The sequence below is a fragment of the Hordeum vulgare genome, chromosome 1H (genome assembly GCF_904849725.1).
Source record: "Hordeum vulgare subsp. vulgare chromosome 1H, MorexV3_pseudomolecules_assembly, whole genome shotgun sequence".
Classification (NCBI taxonomy): domain Eukaryota; kingdom Viridiplantae; phylum Streptophyta; class Magnoliopsida; order Poales; family Poaceae; genus Hordeum; species Hordeum vulgare.
Genome location: NC_058518.1, coordinates 413,976,591 through 413,997,936, shown reverse-complemented (window position 1 = coordinate 413,997,936; position 21,346 = coordinate 413,976,591). Strand labels below are relative to the sequence as shown.

Sequence of the window (21,346 nt, the reverse complement as noted above, 5' to 3'; positions counted from 1 at the left end):
TAGGTGGTATCTCGCTAGCTCTTTCTGAGACCACAAAACATAAATGCAGAGCAATTTCAAAGATCAAGGGCTGACTAAACATTGTAATTCATAGCAACGAAGATCCAGTCACAGTCATACTCAATATCAATCAAAAGCAAAGCATAAAAAGAGAGAGGTGCTCTCTAATTGGTGCTTATATAAGAAGAGGATGACTCAACAGGAAAATAAATAGATAGGCCCTTCGTAGAGGGAAGCATTGATTTGCAGAGGTGCCAGAGCTCAAGCTTTGAAAACAGATATAATAATTTTGGGTGGCATGCTTTCATTGTCAACGCAATGACCAAGAGTTCTCAATATCTTCCACGCTACTCATGCTATAGGCAGTTCCCAAACAGAAAAGTAAAGTTTTAACTCCCACACCACCAATCAATCACACTCCACGGCTAGCCGAATCCTCGGGTACTGTCCATACTAACATCAATCCAGGGGGAGCCTTGTTTTACAGTTATGTTTTTGATTTAAGCGTGGAACTGGCACTACTGGAAAAACATAATTTGCCGACAGCTTTCAGCTTTGCCATCAGCAGTTTCACGGGGCTGACGGCAAAGAGACTTTCCCCTCAGCCAAAATAAATGCTGACGGCATATGAGAGGCTGACGGCATAGATAATCTATGGCGTCCGCTTTATCTAAGCCGTTAGCCAGCTGACGGCAAAGGACAAAGACACTGTCGGCATAGGGAGGCTGACGGCATAGGGGGCTAACCCGGTCGCACGTTCGACCAGTGCTTAACGGGGGCCGTGTTTGCCGACAGCCAGCTGAGGGCAAAGACTAACTGCTGTCTTTACCAATAGCTGGCTGAGGGCAAAGACTAATGCCTGTCTTTGCCGACAGCTGGCTGAGGGCGAAGCCACGTGCCTTATCTTGCCACCCCTGATCGAGAGCATCTCCCCGTGCCCACCTTTCTCTCGCGACCTCATCGCTAGGGTTCCCCACCGCCGCCGGCCTCCTCGGTCGCCGCCGCCGGCCTCCTAGGTCGCAGCTGCTGCCCTACCGGTGGTCGCCGCCCTCACCTGTCGTCGTCATCGTCGGTCTCCGCTCCTTTCCCGCCCCACCGTGAGCGAGGTGACCGACCGGTTCGCGCCTCCCCGCCGGTCTCCATCCACCGCCGCCCCTTCCCGTTCGTTCAGGCGGCAAGCTCATCTGCGACCACGAGTACACATCTCCTACAGCTCCAGGCACACATCTCCTACGGTCATTCGTCGACCGTGCTCTTCTTGCTCAGAGGCACACATCTCCTACAGCTCCATTACTTCGGTCCGGCAAGGTATAAGCTTTTCTATGCTTCACATCTATAAATTTATTTGTGTTGTTCAACTTTATTCCGGTCTACATTTTATTTGTGTTGTTAAACTTTATTTACAAATTCAGTTTATAGTGATACAATTGCATAATACAGTCTCTGCATTTTTTATACCGTTCAATGTTGTTTATATATACAGCTTGAACTGATAAACTTGCACATCCATCTGATCAAACCACGAGTACAAAACATACTTTAGCTACCATTCTTGTATAAGAAAACAAATGCAGCACAAGCAGGTCAGTAGCATCTGCACCTGCTCGCAGTCAATATGTCACCATCTTTGGGAGCATCAGGCTCACTTTAACATAGGATCAGAAGAACAAGTAGGAAGAGTGGAGGAGAGGGACACGGAAGGGAGAGTGACATGGAGGATGAACATGGTCGCAAGACACAATGAGAGAACCATCGCTTCAATCGCAGGCAAGCAGGGCACAAATTCAAGACCATAACCCAATGCTACCAAATTTTTAACAAGTCCATGTCTTCCTGAACCTGAAGTAAAACATGAAAATGCAGAACTATATAAGCAGCCTAGGATTTGCATAATAGAAGAAATATTCCATGAACAATGAAATAGGGTACGTAGTACCTTCTTCGTGAAAATTCATCCATCAATTTTTTTTCAGCCACCTTCTGAGCTTTTTTACTTGCATCGCGGCCATCGGAATATTTAGAGCACTCTATTTCAAACTTGAATAATAAATTATTAATAATAGATGTTAGTATTAGTTAGCTTAATTACCGCGAGTGCGTATTTGTGTTGATTGAGTGCATTTAAATGTGCAGTAGCTTCTCCGCGAGGGATTGGTTTTCGACGATCTCCCCTGCATTCGAAAGTGAGCACATTTGTTAACTCCTCCTCCACCCCCTTTATTTTGCTCTGTTCCGGCCTTCGTGCTGATGACACTATCTAGCTAGGTATTTTTAGTATTAAAATGCAAAGGTGTTGCGTAACCAATATGCGTCTCCCGTTCGAAAGGGTTCCTGTCATAAATATGCATGAATTTGCATATTTATAACGGTGATTCTTTCGAATTGTCCAACGTTATCCATGGACAGCCCGGGTATGTGTAGATTGGGTCGTTTCCCACGCTTTGCTCCGGATCCCATGCAGAGTTTTGACAGCTCCTCCTTGTTGTTCTCCGGGTACACATCCCCTCGGTTAGTTGCCGAGACGTATATCAGGAGAACAGCGGGGAGGTGCTGCCGAAATTTTGCGTTGGGTCGGGAGTAGAGCATGGGGAAATGACCCAATCTACACATACTCGGGTGGGATTAGGACCCATGTTTACCTAGTAGCTGGTAGGTGTGCATGTCGTTCATCCCAATGTATTAACCATGATTAAAAAATGGCCATAATTAATTTAACATACTTGATGAATTGATAATTTATATTGTTTTATATGTGGATACTATGTAGCTAGCTTGCCAGAATGACTGATCGTGAATGGATGTACACCGGTCACCATAGTCAGAGAGATATGACCGATGAATGGTTGAGCAAAACCTATGAATTCGTGGAAACTAAGTGCAAGAATTATTCGCGACAGACAAAGTATGTAATGGGTAAACACCTGCAGATGCGTGGTTTTATTCCCGGCTATACCTTGTGGACATTTCATGGTGAGTCGGCCCAACGTAACAGAGACGAGGTGTTGCGTCGGCGCACCGATGATTATGGTACAGGGATTGAAGACATGGTGAATGACTTTGATGATGCTCGAAACAAGGACGAAGAGATGGAAGAATCCGCGAAAGCCTTCTATTCCATGTTGGACTCTTCAAAACGTCCTCTTCATGAGCACACAAAGATTTCTCAGCTAGATGCCATCGCACAAGTAATGGCTCTGAAAGCCCAGTTCAACAATGGAAGAGACCTGTTTGACTCAGTGATGACCCTATTTGGGCGCTTTCTACCAGAAGGTCATATTATGCCTTCAAACCTATATGAGTCAGACAAAATCCTTAGTGCACTCAAGATGTCGTATGAGCATATACATGCTTGTGAGAAGGGATGTGCCTTATTTAGGAAAGAGTATGCGGACGAAACATATTGTCCATTTTGCAAGTCCTCCAGATATGTTGAGGTAGAAAATGGTGAAGGTGAGAAGAAGCAGAGCAAAATCCCCGTGAGTGTCCTACGGTATCTGCGGATCCTACTAAGACTTCAACGACTTTACATGCTCGAAGAAACAACAAAACAGATGACATGGCACAAACATGGAATTAGGAAAGAATTAGATGAACACGGAGTTCCGATGTTGGTACACCCTTCAGATGGTGACGCATGGAAGGCATTCGATAGTATACATAAGGAAAAAGCTAAAGAACCAAGGAATTGTCGAATCGCCATCAGCCTCGATGGGTTCAATCCTTTTGGTATGACGGCTACCCAATATAGTTGCTGGCCTATATTTGTCATTCCCCTCAATCTTCCACCATCATCCATTATGCAAAGAAAGCACATATTTCTGACGTTGATAGTTCTGATGGATGACTTGAAAGAAGCTTGGGTGAATGGGGTCAACACATACGACGCAGCTAAGAAAGAGAACTTTCAAATGTATGTTTGGTACCAATACTCGTTGCATGATCTGCCAGCATTTGCGCTTTTCGTTGCCTGGTGTGTGCATGGAAGGTTCCCATGCCCACAATGCAAGGCAGCTCTTAAGTTTCATTGGTTGACGGCGGGTGGGAAGTATTCCTGCTTTGACTTGCATAGACAGTTCTTGCCTATGGACCATCCATTCAGAAAAGACAAGAAGAATTTCATGAAAGGTAAAGTTGTCAAACACTCAGCACCACCTGCGTTGACGGGGGCACAAATTAATGAACAGTTAAAATCTATGAAGCCTGATCCAAACCGTCCAGTGTATTTCTTGGGTTATAATGAGGAACACGCTTGGACCCACAAGCCATGCATTTGGGCTATCCCCTACTTCGAAGACCTCTTACTTCCACACAACATTGACATGATGCACACTGAAAATAATATCGCCGAGGCCCTTCTTGGCACATTTTTCAGCACTGATAAGGGCAAAGATAATACAAAGGCTAGAGTTGACCAGGAGACTCTGTGTGATAGGCCATCACTAAACATGCGAGAACCGAAAGGAAGAAAAAATTGGTCCAAACCACCTGCCTGGTACAATCTTGAGAAGGGAGCAATAAGGGAAATCCTCTTGTGGGTGCAAAAAAAGTTGTTGTTCCCCGATGGGTATGCTGCGAATCTAGTGATGGGAGCGAGCATTGAAAAAATGAAAATTTTTGGGCTCAGGAGTCATGATTGGCACATATGGCTTGAGCGGATAATGTCGGTGATGTTGCGTGGCTATATCCCCGAGGCTGAATGGCTAGTATTGGCCGAGCTGAGCTATTTCTTCCGTGTTCTTTGTGCTAAAGAGTTGTCGCGTGCCTTGATAGATGACATGGAAGATTTGGCGCCTGAGTTGCTCTGCAAGTTAGAGAAGATTTTTCCACCGGGCTTCTTTAATCCGATGCAACACATGATGTTGCATCTCCCAACCGAGGCAAGATTGGGTGGCCCTATGCAAAATCGTTGGTGCTACGCAACTGAAAGAATGCAGAAGACACTTCGAGGAAAATGTAAAAATAAACATAGAATTGAAGCATCGATGGCCGAGGCGTTCATTACCGAGGAGGCGGCAAACTTCGTAACAGCACACTATGATGCCACTATGCACAGCTTGCATAATCCAAAGCCTCGGTACAATATGGGCGACCCCAGACGACGTGAATCCAATCTCACCCTTTTCAAAGGGAAGCTCGCACCTTCTGGTGTGGGAAAACCAAAGATGCTGTGCGTTGAGGAGTGGCGCACACTAACGATGTATATATTGAACAATTTAAAAGAAGTTCGGCCATACATCGAGTAAGTGCTATGTACATTGTTTCACAACTTTTAACAAGTTTTGTGTCTAACAACTATTATTAATTGATACAGTTGATACATCGAACAATTATCGAATGGTGTTGCAATCGAAAAAGAATCCATTCTCGAGTATGAACTTCTTGAAAAGACAGGAGGCGGCTATCCCAGTTTCATCTCTTGGTTCAAAAAACGGTACCTCCCTTATATATAATAAGTGATTTCCTTTGTTGCTATTACTCATGAGTGACACACCAAACTCTATATTTTCTTAACTTCTAGGCTAATTCAGATAAGCAAGTCGACGATGAATTGAGACAAATAGCTAATGGTTTTGACTTTAAGGTCCGTACATTTCAGAAGTACCACATCAACGGGTCTCACTTTCGTACTACTAGCAAAGAGCTTTCAATGCCCGATCGAAAAACAAACAATTCCGGTGTCTCTGCTATAGGCGAGGGAGGTGTCGAGTATTATGGAAGACTTGAAGAAGTCTACGAACTTCATTATTATGGTGAAAATCCTCCGAACGTTGTTGTGTTCAAATGTCATTGGTTCGATCCTACTAAGACAAGCCGGACTCATGAACATCTTGGGATTGTCGAAATTCGACAAGACAGGCAGTTAAGCGGTGCCGATGTCTATATTGTGGCTCAACAGGCCACCGAAGTTTTCTATCTGCCATATTGTCGTCAAAGTGTTAAGAACCTAGAAGGTTGGTATGTCGTGTTCGATGTGCCGCCACATCTTAGACCACCTCCCCCAAATGAAGACGATTATGAGCCTCAAATTGACCCAATAACATATGATGGAGAATTCTTCCAAGAATCACGTGGTGTCAGACGTCGTACCCGAAACTGCTCTACGTCCACCCTGAACACGGAGGAACAAGACTCACGTGATGATGAGGAAGAAGTGGAAGTAGAAGAAGTTACCAATGCCGATGAGCTATCAATGCTTGATCGGTTACAAAAAGGCCTTCCACATGATGTCCCTGAACCCGATGACGATATCAGTCATGACGACACGTGTGATACTGATGATGATTTTGCTTCAATTGACCATGGAGAAGAGACAGATGATCCAGACTATTAGTACTTTGTAAGCATCCAAACATTGTTGTTTAATTATTCAATTATTAGTTGAATTATTCATGTATTTATTATTGTTCATTTAATTATTGTCCTTGAATTTGTACTAATTATTTAACTATTTATCGTTACAGGTGGTGAGACATGGCAGGCGGGGATAAGTTGAGGATAGCACCTGGGCAGCTACGGAGAACTTTGTTGCAGAGCTTTGCCGAGGAGCCCCGTGGGAGAGGCATAGGAAAGAAGAGAGGCAGAGGGCGTGGTCGTGGGAGAGGGAGGCTGCATGATAGGAGCCTGTCGCCACCACCCTCGGCTACTTCTGTCTCAGCCACTTCACCCTTGCAGACGAGGGTGTCACCGGTGCGGGATCCTCCCGTCGAGGAGCAGACACCGATGCAGGGGGCTGAGGCGGAGGCTAAGGCAAAGGGTGCTGAGGCGGAGGCTGAGGCGGAGGGGGCTGAGGTCGAGGGGGCTGAGGCGGAGGCTGAGGCGGAGGGGGCTGAGGCTGAGGCTGAGGGGGCTGCCAGCAAGTCGGTCTACCAACGTGGTATGACACGAGTTCTAGACCGATTGGAGTTGCACCACAGGGCGTTCATTAAGCCAGATGGCGAGAAGTAAGTTGATAGATATTGTGTACCTTATATCATTATATTTCACCAAGTAGCTAATGTCTTTGCCTTATCATTATGTAGGGGGTGGGATTACCCGCAGAATACCCGGAATCCAAACTGCCTCCTTGGTGCTTTACTTAGGAGCACTTCCCCGGGATAGTGCAGTTGCCCGGTGAGGTTATGGTTCCCGAGCCAGGACTCAAGTGGGAGCACTACCAAGCCGCTCTGCTCCTGGAAAACACACATGTCAATGGTGTTGTTTGCGTGAGCGTGGCCGACAAGGCGTTGGCTGATTTTTGGGTAACTATTATTTTACCCAATAAAAAGTATACAATGTTATATATTGTTATTTCCTTCCAAATCATTTCACTATTCATCTGTGCATCTATTTGGCATAATTGCAGAGTTACTTTAGGGTCGAGGAGGGGACGGAGGAGGCGGCCAAGAAGAACCTCGTGAAAGAGTGCAAGAGTTTATTGAATAACACGAGGCACGAGCTGCGTGTTTAGGCTGTTCGAGATTGGTACGCCAAGCAAGGGGAGCCGAAGACAAAGACTGAATGTCGAAAGATTTTCCTTGATAAGACCGAGTACATGGAGGTATGTACATTCCAAAGATCAATTCTTGGGGCTAGTTAGGTCTATTTAGTTATAATACTTAGTTTCATTCCTCATTAACTTACATTCATAGGTGCCCCCGAGATGGTTGGCCGATAAGATGGATTGTTGGGAGCTGATAGTGGACAGGTGGTGCACAGAGGCTTGGTTGAGCACCCACACTATGGCGAAGGACCGTCGTGCCCAATTGGTTGGTGTGCCACACCACCAAGGCAATGCCAACATCAAGCAATACGCCAAAAAATGGGTATGTCTGGCTTGTTTTGTTTCATCAATAATTCGTTCATTCATGATTTTTGTTGTACTAATTCTTTGTCTTTTCGTTTAGGCCAAACACAATAACCAGCCCGAGCCTGAGGGATACGCCGTGTTTAGCATGGCCCATAAGGGCTCGTACAAGACGGAGAAGGCATATCCTGAGGGGGACGGGCCGTCGGCGTACACAAGCCTGTCCGCCTACAACAAGATGATGTCTTATTCTGAGGTGGTAAAACAGCTGCGCGGGCCTGACTTTGACCCGAGCCAGAATCCTATCGATCCAGAGGCGTTAATGATCTCTGGTGGCGGTAAGAGTCATGGCACGCTGGCCATGTGCGATGGCTTCGTCCCTATCACTGAGACTCTATCTCAGATCAAGTCGAGGCAAACGAGCTCCGCTCCTGTAATACGGCTACGCGCGAGGCCAGTTGATCTTGCCATCAAGGTTAGTTTTCTTCATTATTTCTTTCGTTGTTTTGTCCCTGGATGGATGATGAAAATTCCTTTTGAGGAGTGGTTGCAGGCCGCACTTATGAAGGAGAGGGAGGCCACCAGACTCTTGTTGGATGATAGGGACCAGAATACGCAGAGGTTTCTTGAGGAGGAGAGGGCACGCAATAATGCCCATGCGAAGGCCATGCACGACTTCGTTGCGGTAAGTCAGTTGTGTGAGAAGCAAGGCTATGTGTGAGACGCAACAAGGCTATTTCTTTGACTCCTCGAAAACTAATTTGCGGGCTATGTGTGAGAAGCAAGGTTTTCCACCCCCTCCGCCGATGCCTTCTCCGGTGGGAACGGTGAGTTCCCTTTCAATGACCAACCTTGCACGGTCTTATACCATTGTTTCTCGCCGAGCTAACCACATATTTTAACTCTTGCCTTGTTGCAGCATCATTCCAGAGTTGAATCCCACGATCCCTTTACTTCTCCTGGTGAGAGCCCTAGCAACCCAGCGACCAACGGAGATGGAGTTTCTCCTCCGTTTCTTGGCATTCGGTAAGTTATTCCTCTCCTTCTTATTCTTCTTATTGTTTAGATCAACTTAGATTATGCCATGCTTTAGTTAGCTTAGTAAATTCTAGTTGATATTAGCCATGGTTTAGTTAGCTTAGTAAATTCTAGTTGATATTAGAGCTCAAAAATGACATAGTTAGTTTAGAAAGTTTTAAAAGAAACTAGAAGAGAAGAACAAACAAGAGATGAAGAAATAAGAGAAGAAGAAAGAGGAGAAAAAGATAACTTCTCTTCTTTCTTTTTCTCTATCTTCTTCTTCTGCTTCTTCCACTTCTTCTACTTCTTCTTCTTCTTCTTCTTCTTCTTCTTCTTCTTCTTCCACTTCTTCTTCTAATTGCTTAGCTTAATTCAGATAACTTCTTTCTTATTGTATTCTTCTTCTAACTTCTTTCTCATTATGCAGATTTTGATAAAGCAGCATCGCATATGGATGGATGCTCGAGGGACTTTGTAATGCACTTGTGTAGTCTTAGATGAACTTTGTAATGCAATTGTATTTGTGGATGCACTTGTGATGCTTTGTAATACTTTGTGATCTTGTTTGCACTTTAATTACATATATTCGTGTTGTTTGCACTTGTGTTGTGCTGTTTGCACTTTGTGATGCACTTGTGGTGCTGTTTAGGGGCTGGGCAAATATATATGTTGCTGTTTGTATCTATGTTTTGCAAATGCAGGGAATTAACAGAAAACAAATATGAAAAAAAGCAGAGAGGGTCTTTGCCTACAGCTTACTGACGGCAACGGCTTTGCCATCGGTGGACTGACGGCAAAGAAGACATGTGGCGGCAGCCTGTGTATCCTCACAACTCTCGGAATACCAAATTTTCCTAGATTTTTGGCTTTGCTGTCAGCTGTGCTCCAGCTGTCGGCAAAGAGGCGACCAAGGGGACCCAGGGGTTTCGGCTTTGCCGTCAGCTTTGCTACGGCTGTGGGCAAAGAGGGGACCTAGGGGGCCCAGGGGTTTCGGCTTTGCCGTCAGCTTTGCTACGGCCGTGGGCAAAGCCTGCTGTTAACCTTCTAACGGGGCTCGGCCTGCGCCGTTGCCGCCACTGCTCTTTGCCGTCAGCCCGTGCCATAAAGCTGATGGCAAAGTCTTTGCCGTCGGTCGACCTTCAGCTGACTGCAAAGAAGGTGATTCCCGATAAAATCTTGGCTGGTACCTTTGCCGACAGCACACTGGCGGCAAAGCCTTTATCATCAGTTAAACTGTCCTTTGCCGTCAGCTCTGGCTGTCTGCAAACCAGCAGGTTCCAGTAGTGTGGGCATTCCAATTACCGGCCCCTTTCTCGTGAATGAGAGTGAATAAAAACATGTTGAGGATAGCACGCCTAACATGGAAGATACCAATAGCCCCCTGTCACCACATGAGCGGTTCGAGCATGCAAACACTACAAGAAGTCTGGTAATCCATGACGGATTTTGGATGACGTTCATGTAGTCTGTCACCAATTACGACGATTTACTCTAGTCTGTCACTCATACCGTCACCTATTAACAACCCGCGGGTGGACTGAAAAACAACACAGGGTTGATGACAGACGTACAACTACCCTCACAGAAACTGTCACAAATCAAACACGCGGGCTTAGTCAGGCCTAGCATTTTTTTCATATACATCATCAAGACCGTCATGAATTGTGCTCCTGCTGATGTGGCGTACATGCTCTTTCTTTGACCCACATGTCCTGTGGACTATAAGTTTTCCCAAAGAAAAAACTGCGGATATGTGGGTGCCATTGTATGCCCGAGAGTATGTTTAGATGCCATCTTCTCATTCTAGTAATTATTTCGTAATAATAATGTATAATCAAATATATGTTTTCTTCCAAAAAATATCTTACTAATTGCAGTAACAAATAACAAACTATGCACAAAAAATAATAAATAATAAACTTGTAACATATGTTCGGGAATGTTCCAAAATGGCTTGGCGGCAAAAGGCGCGCGGCGTGCACGGTAGAATTTTTGCTCCAGCCGCGCGAAGGCAAAAATAGCACAACACAAATAAACGCTATTGCCCAGCAATCCCTACTATTAAAGGGGGATGTGCCGTCGTGATGGTTCGACCAGCGGTGGTTCAACCTCTCGATCCAAGCGCTTCCACCCACATTCTCCTCTCACAGATTTTTTTCCAACCCTCCGAAAACCAAACGACTCAATAAAGAAAACCAGATCCATAGGCCTCACCCCGCCCCCGGGCGCTAGCCGCTAACCCTCCCTAGGCGGAACCGCTCCCCTCGCTAACCCTCCCTAGGCTAGAACCACCGCCGTTCCCGACGCCGCCCCCGCCCCCGCCCCCGCGCGCTAGCCGCCGCTCCCGGCGCCGCTCGGTCCCGCCCCCGCCCCCGCCCCACGAGCTCGCGGCCGCCCCCGAGCCGGGCGGGGCGCCGCGCCCGTCCAAGCGCGCGCACCGGGAGGCCCTCGAGGCCGCGCCGTCGGGGATCGTCTCCGGCCTCGACCTCGGCCTCCTCAACTCCTCCCGTCCAAGCGTGCGCACCGGGAGGCCTTCTGCCGCACTCCAGTTTGCACATTTTGGTCTGCCCCAAGTTCCTGATCGCAATGGAAGCGTCTCCAGGAAGCAAGTACTGCACAGTTGCTTCCTTCCTTAAAATTAAAATTACTCTGCTGCCGCGCCTGATCACTAGATGGATTTTCTACTTCATGATCTTCTCCATGAAAAATCTGTAGGTTTATAGGGGAAGCTCTCCCGCCTACCTTGACATCCGCTTCCCAGCAGCCACCCGCCTACCTTGACATCCGCTTCCCAGCAGCCACCTCTCGACGATGGCGCAACCAGGTTATTTTGTTGCTTTGCTGTGTTCTCTGAAACTTTCTTTACTCATGTCAATGTTCAGTCTTGATATATCTCCGGCCGTATCGCCTTTGCTCACGTGTGAGAAGCTGGGATTACAGGTTGTACATGACGTATGTTTGCCCGTATGTGCATCGAGCATGGATCGCGAGGAATTTCAAGGTACCAACCGAGTTCATCCTCCGATGATCGATGCTCTTTTCCCCTCCACATGAGTTGCCTTCTTTGGTTAGGTTCACTCCATGGTGTGATTTTTGGAATCCGATGTGTTTCCGGCACCAGGGTTTGCAGCACAAGATCTTGCTTGTCCCCATCGATATGGCGGACAGGCCAGCGTGGTTCAGTAAGATTTATCCCGAGAATCAGGTGCGGCTAGGCTAAAATACACACCGTCTCCTATTTAGATTGTCTCGTCAACTAACATTCTCTCTTATTTAGTGTTAAGATGCTCCTTTTTCCTCGCAAGGTACCCTGCCTAGAGCACAACAACAAAATGATAGGTGAGAGTTTGGATTTGATCAAGTACATGGACAACAACTTCGAAGGCCCCAAATTGAGTCATGATGTGAGTTCAGTTTGTCTTTAAAGGTTGAATGCATTCCCCATTGGTCACTGGTGACCTCATGATTCTTCTCTTAAAAAATATTGATGACCTTAGGATCCTGAAAAGCAAGGGTTTGCAGAAGAACTGCTGGCTTATTCAGACACCTTCAATCAAGCAATGATGTCGGCATTGAAAGACAAGGGGACAGTGACTGCTGATGCCGGCAAGAGCTAAGAACACTTGTTGGAATTCAACTATAAATATATATTCATGTTGATTACTAACCTGTGATTCATTGCTGGTCCATAGAAGCTGCTCTCGACAAAATAGAAGTCTCCCTTTCAAAATTTGGTGATGGGCCTTTCTTCCTCGGACAGTTCAGTCTAGTAATTTTGCACAGACCATCCTCAGTCCCTTATGTTAGCTAGAATTTGGCCATTTAAAGATCTAATAAGATCGTTTGCTGGAAGCAGGTGGACATCGCATATGCACCATTTGTTGATGGATTCCAGGTATTCTTCGTCAACATAAAGAACTATAATACCATCGCAGGAAGGCCTAACATGCAGAGATTCATCAAGGTAGCAAGAACACAACATCTTCCAGGAGTGCAGCGTTCTGGAAATTGGACTCCATGGAGCCTGATATTTGAAAAATCGAGGTTTAAAGTTTCAAAAAGAAAACTGAAAAACTAACATTTACATAGGGATATATTCTACATGTTTGTAAATTTTCATGATGAAATACGTTAAGATGTGAGCTAAAAAAATAGATTTTTATAGTGAACAGTAAATGTCCTAAAAGTTCATGATTTTTTGTGCATAGCTCAAATTTATAACATATTTCATCATGAATACGAACAAACATGAAGACTACATATCTCTACTATTAAAGGGGATGTGCCGTCGTGATTGTTCGACCAGCGATGGTTCAACCTCTCGATCCAAGCGCTCCCACCTACATTCTCCTCTCACAGATTTTTTTCCAACCCTCCGAAAACCAAACGGCTCAATAAAGAAAACCAGATCCATAGGCCTCACCCCGCCCCCGCGCGCTAGCCGCTAACCTTCCCTAGGCTGAACCGCTCCCCTCGCTAACCCTCCCTAGGCTGGAACCGCCGCCGTTCCCGACGCCGCCCCCGCGCGCTAGCCGCGGTTCCCGACGGCGCCCCCGCCCCCGCCCCTGCGCGCTAGCCGCCACTCCCGGCGCCGCTCGGTCGTAGTATGGTCACCCGCCCTCGCGCCCGCCCCCGGCCCCGCGCGCTAGCCGCCGTAGTGTGTATGATTAATTGGTTTTCTTGGTAATATGCTTGTTCCAGAAAATGGACAATGGTGGAAGAGTCAAGGACTCGATATGCATCAACTTTTCTCGGAATGTCCAAGATAGTGCCGCGGGGAATTTCTGTCATGAACTGGCTGGCATGTGCCAAACATCTGGGATGGTAGGTCTATGTCATCTAAACAGTGCTCCAGAGATTTCTTTTTGAGTTTGTTGATTTAGTTCCCAGTGTCCACTTTCTCACATGCTCCGTATCCTCTCACCATAGGACTTCTCAGTGGATCCTCTGCTTCCTCCTTTATCTATGAGACCTGAACATGTAGAAAGAGCACTCAAGGCACGCTATCGAGATGCCATGAATGTTCTGAAACCACTGGGCAGGGAGCTTGACCTGCTTGTTGCAATTTTGCGTGACAATAATGGTTCTCTTTATGGTATGCTTTTTTAATTCAAAAGATACCTACTCCCTCGGTTCCACAATTCTTGCCGTGGTTTATTTGAACTAAAACCACAGCAAGAATTATGGAACGAAGGGGAGTAGTGTATTATCTAATTCAAATACTAACTATTATTCTTATCAGTTTTTGATGTTGTATTGTTTTTAACTTCTAATCATTCCTCAGGTAATATCAAAAGAATATGTGAGACAGATCTTGGATGGTCTCTCAATGCTGTTTGACGAAACATATTTTTAAGATGAGCCCGCAGTATCTTGCAAATGTCGCCCTTAAAATCAATGTTAAGGTTCGTCCTGTTCTGTGGCTTCTGCCCACTGCCAACCTGGTTTTTGTAGATCTTTTCCTTCCATACTTCCTTTTCACATTCCTATGCTCTTTAGGTGGGAGGAAGAAATACTGTACTCGTCGATCCTTTGTCAAGGAGAATTCCCCTTGTTAGAGACAGACCAACCATTATATTTGGTGCTCATGTTACCCATCCTCATCCTAGAGAAGATTCTAGCCCTTCCATCGCAGCTGTGGGTGCATAACATGTCAATCTTAAATCATTATTTATGTATTATTTTGTGGCGAAAGTTTGCTCTTTCTATGCTGAACATCCACTTTTCAGTTATAATGTTGCTATGTTTATCAGGTTGGTCGTCCAATGATATTGTGATGATTTCATGCTCATGCAGGTTGTTGCTTCTCAAGATTGGCCCGAGGTCACCAAGTATGCTGGATTGGTGAGTGCACAAACCCGTCGCCAGGAGTTGATACAAGATCTTTTTAAAGTGTGGCAAGATCCTCAGAGAGGGACTGTAACTCGTGGAATGGTTAGGTATGATCTTGTTCACTTGCAATATCTGAATATTGTAGAATGGTGCACGTGCATGAGTTCACATATTTAATATGCAGACATGCAGAGGACATACATATTAATACCCATCGCCAGGAGTAAAGACCTGAATTTATTCACTTGCAGTAATACCTCTATACCTAAATATAAATATTCTATTGACTATGGAGAGAACTTATCATTTCCTTTAAGAGATCAACTGGTCAAAAAACCTAGAGGATCATATTCTGCAGGTATTAATCTTAGATTAAGCATGTCCAATTCGCATTATTTTCTAAACCTCACACAATTGTCCAATTTCAGCGATGGTGTTAGTGAAGGACAGTTCTATCAGGTTCTGTTGTATGAGCTTGATGCGATTAGAAATGTGAGATTTCATTTCCCTAAACATTCTCACATGGGATCTGCATGGGGCCTAAATATTTTGGTTTAATAAACGTAGGCTTGCGCATCCTTGGAGCCCAATTATCAGCCACCTGTTACATTTGTGGTGGTCCAGAAGCGCCATCATACACGGCTATTTGCCAACAACCACAACAATCAACGAAGTGTTGATAGAAAAAGTGGAAACAAACTGCCTGGTGAGTTGTTTGCCTTGTTATTGAGTTTACTTGTTTTGTGTAGCTTGTCGACTCTAATGCATGAAAGCTCAATTACTGAATTCAAAGTCAACTTTTAGTTACCATCTTATATTGCCACGGAATACCCAAAAAATATATAGACACGAAGCTGCATTGTATACATTGTTATCGAATGAAAACTATTTGTAAGGGAAATGTTTGTGCACGAGAAAAATATAGGAGTAATTCAAGTAAGCGAATATGTCATGCTTTCCATGCGGAAAAACAATTATGGTTGTGCCATGGTTTGATTGAATTATAGTATGGAGAAAAGCCCCCTTCCCCTCTATGTCGTCCTCTACTACAACCATGGTTCCTCCGCTCATGCTCATGTGTCTCCTCTCATCACCTCTTCTTGCTAAGCTTGCACTTTTTATCCAATTTTGGCGAATTTTCTTAGAATGGTTTGGTGTCATGTAAACTTGCTCGTTCTTGCATATTCCCAAACCGTGTGAGAACATGTAGCTGCGAGTAGAAAAAATAGTTGACCTTATACTGACAGGAACAATCAAAACTTGCATGATAGCAATTCTATCTTATCCTGCTTTGATTCTTCTGCTAACTTTGTTTCTTCATCAGGAACCTACATTTGGAAGTCTGCACTTGTTTTCTGTTCTACAAGAAAAGGTGCACAAGAAGCAGCACAGTGCCTCTCACAAACTGCAGGGTCTCTTGGCTATTCAAATCCATTCATGAAATCTATGCATCAGTATGAACATCTACGAGAGGCTTCCTTAACCTGTAGTAACAACAGCTGCGGTCTTGTATCGTACGTGCAGATCATGTTCAATCTTGTTCTCTGGGACATGACCTTCCTAATTTTGCTACCGACTATAGTTTTTTTGTCTTATCTAGACACAAGAATACGATAGGAATAAAGAGTAGAGAAGATGACACACGCTTTTTGTGATGTTTCATAGAGTTGCACGTGCATCTCTGCCAAAATTTATAGTTACACAACAATGTTGAGCATTTATTTGGGGGCCAATATACTTGAACTTGTATGAGTTCTGATCAAGAACGTACCGGTATAAATTATTATTGACTTGCTTATGTTCAACTGAAATTTAAGTATGTGTCGCATGTATTTTGTTTTAGTGATACACTGTATAGGACACGAAAGTATGTGGTGATATTTTATGTGATAGATGCTTGCAGTGGAGGGATTGTAATGGAGGGGTTGCTAGGGTGATAGAACCCATGTTGCATTGCTTGACGACGACGAGGAACAAGGGATTTATCATGATGGCAGCAAGACAACTGATGCGAGACAACTGATAAGGTTGGGTCGGACTCAACGGCTAGAAATAACGGTGAGCAACATAAGTTTGTTGTCCCGTGGCAACGCACGGTCGCTCAACTAGTGTTTTCTGAAATTATAGATATCCATTCGTCCACCAGCACCAGATGAAGGGCGTGATGTAAATTGACACACACAAAATCCCTAACCCCCACGGCACGACCAGCCCACACGAGTAAATCGCCAAATCCCCTCCCTCCCCTCCTCCTTCCTCTGCAGAGCACAAATCCCCTCCATCCCCTTCCCCGTCCTCTTCCACTGCTGGCGAGGACCCCCTCTCCCCCACCATCCGCCTCCACCAAACCCTAGAACAAGCCGCCACACTGCACCACTGCTGAGTACGACTCCCCTTGCTCTTCCACCTCCACCGCCGGTCACTACCCCACCCGAACTGTCGGTCAAGATCCCCCTCCCCTGCGCTCCACCAAACCCTAGAACAAGCCGTCGCCGCCACCACACTGCACCGCTTCAAGGACCTCTCCACCATACCGATGGGGAAGAAGACTGCAGCAAAGAGACCTCAAGGACGCAAGATAGCAGGTAATCTTCTTAACCCACCCCACGCCTGTCTATTTGCCGTTCATGCATATGTATCTCTAATGGACGTGTGGTTAAAGCATTTTGCTTGTGCTTATGCTGTCAAGTGTAGATTTGGGTCACGTATTGTTGCAAATTTCATCCTGTTGGTTTGATTTCTTCTACAAATTTCATCCTACTGAATTTGTGTGGTCTGCATATCAACGATTTGTCTGTCATCCCGCCGGCCGGCTGAGTCGACATGTTCTGTTTCTTGTAGAACAGCTTGTAGTTGCAGCATGGCTAGCAAAGGTCTATAAGGTGGTGCGTGATGGCTAGCCAAGTAACCTCAATGGATTGTGATGCGTACGTCCAGCATACAAGCTGCAAATTATGTACACCCTCATATAAATTCATTTTAATTGAATTTGTAGGGGCTAGTAACATCACATAACTCCAAACTTGAAAAATTACTCCAGTAAATACTGCAACACGGCCGAACGCCTCTCGGTTTTGCCAATACTGCATAATACCAATTTTTTTGTATATTGTGGTATTTCTTGCCTATAGGTTCTAATACCATGGTATTTCTTGCCTATAGGTTCTAATGTTGTGGTTTCTGAAAACTATGGTTTCCCAAATATTGTGCATCCAAAGTACAGATTATACACATAGTAATTCGTGTTCATGTGTTCACTCATCTTAGAACCACTGGTGCATCCTTTGGACGAGGTGCGTAGGAAAACGTGCATAAGGAACAATTCAATGCTGCAAGCACTTGGAATTCCTGCACTATCAAACATTGTTTGTAGCCAAAACTGTTATTTCACATGGAAAAAATCTCATGCATAGTGCCGATGTTTCTTAAGCTGAGTACCATCCTAACAAGGACAATACCAGTGAAGGAGAGTCGTCCGATGATAATTTAGTAGATGAAACAGAAGCACTGCAGCCCTCACTTGCTGCTAGCTCAAACTCTAAGGTGCTAATTTCTTCCATCTAGTCATTCATTGCTTAGATATGTTGCTTGTTTTCCATTGCAGCAGAATTTTATTACAGTTTGTTGATTAAACCATGTTTTCGTATCTATCAGGGTTTTAAAAAGAATAGTCAGAAAACTGGTAAGAAAAGATCTGTAAGCCAACTGCTTCTGTGGCTTGTGCCTGCCAAGTTGAAGAAATTGTCCCCAACTTTGATGACCATGGTGTTGAAGGAAGGTTCATTACCATTATTATCATATCATTTTCATTCTTTTTTCTTTTGAATTGCTAGCCTAGTCTATTGGCTCTGATTGCATGATGAACATACTCTCAGTGGATGATTTGTTTTCTAAAAGGATGATCATTCTACACATTGTGATGATGACAACTGGATTGCCAATGGAGCTGATCTGATTGCTCATTGTGATGACGACAATAAGATAACCAACGAAGCTGGTGGTAGTGCCCAACCAAATGACCAAACCCAACCTAACAATAACTCCGAAGGCATGTTATAACCTGAATCTTTGTACCACCTATTAGAGTTAAACTTCTTGTTCAATCTATTGTTCTATGCATCTTCTTGTCTAAACTATACTTAATACAAGCCATATGTTTGATCTTATTGACTTCAACTTCATGTGTAGTTACTAAGTTTATTTTTACCATATGTACGCATGTTTTTTCGAGTCATTCTGGTGCTGCAATGATTTAAATAAGGGCAATTTACATAGTTTAGAATTTTGTAGTGTGTTTCTTACAATGGATTAAATCCACATACTCACTAAGTATAGATATGTTGCTGCTATACGGTTACTAGTATACATTGCACTTCTGTTATCATTTCATTTGTCATGTAATATATCATTGGTTGAGCTATATTTTTCTTGTATATTTGTTGTTTTCAGGGAGACAAATACAAAGATAAAGAACCCACTGCATTGGATTATTTCGAGTGCCACTACAGCAAGAAAACGAAAAGCAACACCGATGTTGTGCAAGATGCAATTGTAAGTCAGCTTTAAAAGACTATCAACCATCAATTTTTACCTTGTTTGATAAAACTAATATTGCTTGAGTCACTCTACGAGATTGAAAATTGATAGTCAAATGTGAGTGTATCTTAATTCAAAATATTAGCATGTTCACTTAACTATCTTATTTTCATACAATTGATAAGTTTTTATTTAATATGTGGCTAGATGAAATGACTTAGACAAGTGACTCATCAGCCACCTAAAGTTATAGATTTATTTTATTAACCTATTGTATATATATACATCACCCTGGATGTGGAATTCTTATTCCTCACCCCAGTCCAATTCCACCACCATGACTTGAAAACGCAAGAAAATTAGACTTGAGGTAATATTACACTCTTGAGGAAGAAAGTTTGTCTTCCACCTTGCAAAAAATCTGAGGTAATTTTACAACATGCATGATATAAAGTTTTGTTCTGCATGTGAGAAAAAATATGCTCCATTTTGATTTAAACATTACTCGCTTCTACTTAATTCAGGAAATGGTCCATTTTGTTGTACATGATAGTATATATGAATAATATGATTCACCTTCGCACAGAAAAAGGATTAATCTGACTGTTATCACAAATGTCTACACATGATACCTTTCCTTACAAAGACGATGCATGTAAGCTTGCTGATGTCGTCTTCTCTACTTGTGCTTTCGCCATGTTATAACCATGTTTGTTCTTGCATTGCTAGATTGAGATGGAAAACAAGGCCTCTCAGCTTATAGAAGATGGTTAGGAATCGAACTATGCCATCAAGGCTGTAGCTGAAGTCCTTGCTAAGCATACTAAGAAGCCAAGGTTTCTTCAGCATGTCGGGATCCAGCATGTCCACGCGAGATCTAGTGATAGCAACTGTCAAGCAGAATCGGCAGTGGAGAAGAGGGGCAATGTTGAGCTCCAGGTGTGTGTTGACACCTTGACCAACCAGTTGAAGGGGTCCGAAGAAACAAGGCTCAAGCAAGACGAGGAGTACAGGAAGAGAGATGAGGAGAACAGGAAGAAGCAAGATGCGATTGATGCAAAACTAGACTTTTTGCTAAGTCAGTTGCAAGCAAAATAAGCTCAAGGGTAAGTTGTTTGCCCAAGATCAGCGTGTTTATCTACTTGATGCATGGAAGCTATGTGAATGTGATATACTGTTGGAACCTACCTTCTTATTTTGCAATGCTTTTGTTGTGCAAACTGCACAGTGTTGGATGCAAACTGGTTGCATTTTTCTGCTCCATGGTTAGTGGATGTGGATATGTAAGGTCAATATTACCTATGCATTGTGATGTTATGCCTCTTTTATGTATTTGTGATGGATCTGGACATGTAAGCTTTGTGTTAGGCTTGGATACATAGTTTGTGTAGAAAAAATAGGACTGGATAGTAAACACTAATGGGCGAATGGATTTGGCCTCGAAATACACTTTCTGTCAAAACAAAAAACACAAGTGGCGTATAATTTAAATGGGCAGACGGGAATATAGGAAAAGTAGAAATGGAACAACAGAGAGGATAAATGATATGGGCCAACCAAAAATGAGCCGCACTAAAATAAGGCCACAACATATTGGGCCGCCTACTATATGGGCTTACATGATGCCACGTCAGATCCATGGAGATGCCACATGGGATGTGTCTTGCTACATGATACGTAGATCCTTGACGGACTAGTCCGTCATAGAGAACCGGGCTTTGGGCGGGCCGAATTGGCCTCGAGGTCACATCGGTGACGGAAACAAGAATCCATCGAGGATAGGTGGTTTGTCAAATTATGACGCGATATACATGATGCATTTTTGGACCGTCATGCATGGACATCGCCGACGGTTTTTGATATGTCCGTGACGGAAACTTACTGTCATGGATTGCTAGATTTCTTGTAGTGAAAATAGATAATTTCTTGAAGGTTTAGAGAATGGCATATGCAAATTTACTTGGAACGACAGATAAATACCGCACATAGGATGTATGGTGGACTCTCATGGAAAAACTTTTGGGTTTATGGAAGTGGATGCACAAGCAGTATTCCGCTTAGTACAAGTGAAGGCTAGCAAAAGACGGGGAATCGACCAACTAGAGAACGACAACAGTCATCAAGATGCAATGAGTTTGACTAACATGGAGTGCAAGCATGAACATGATATAAATC

General features: G+C 44.2%; 1 protein-coding gene and 1 pseudogene across 1 annotated transcript; both read left to right on the top strand.

The window, feature by feature from the left end:
• Window positions 1-10,752: 10,752 nt before the first annotated feature.
• On the top strand, window positions 10,753-13,335 carry LOC123399826 (protein IN2-1 homolog B-like). The gene is made up of 10 exons (XM_045094207.1): window positions 10,753-10,814; window positions 11,085-11,408; window positions 11,568-11,627; window positions 11,744-11,804; window positions 11,925-12,008; window positions 12,109-12,207; window positions 12,301-12,409; window positions 12,496-12,572; window positions 12,660-12,767; window positions 13,294-13,335. The coding sequence occupies exons 1-10, from the start codon at window positions 10,753-10,755 to the stop codon at window positions 13,333-13,335; spliced, it is 1,026 nt and encodes a 341-aa protein (XP_044950142.1).
• A 149-nt stretch (window positions 13,336-13,484) lies between these two features.
• Window positions 13,485-19,945, top strand: LOC123399818 (annotated as a pseudogene).
• Window positions 19,946-21,346: the final 1,401 nt, after the last annotated feature.

Excerpts from the sequence above, each read along its gene's own strand:
- LOC123399826 (XM_045094207.1), top strand. The coding sequence starts at position 10,753 with ATGGCTTGGCGGCAAAAGGCGCGCGGCGTGCACGGTAGAATTTTTGCT. Across the intron at positions 12,410-12,495 it reads GACAGTGACTGCTGATGCCG|AAGCTGCTCTCGACAAAATA; the intron begins GCAAGAGCTAAG and ends GCTGGTCCATAG. Across the intron at positions 12,768-13,293 it reads ACATGCAGAGATTCATCAAG|GCTGGAACCGCCGCCGTTCC; the intron begins GTAGCAAGAACA and ends AACCCTCCCTAG.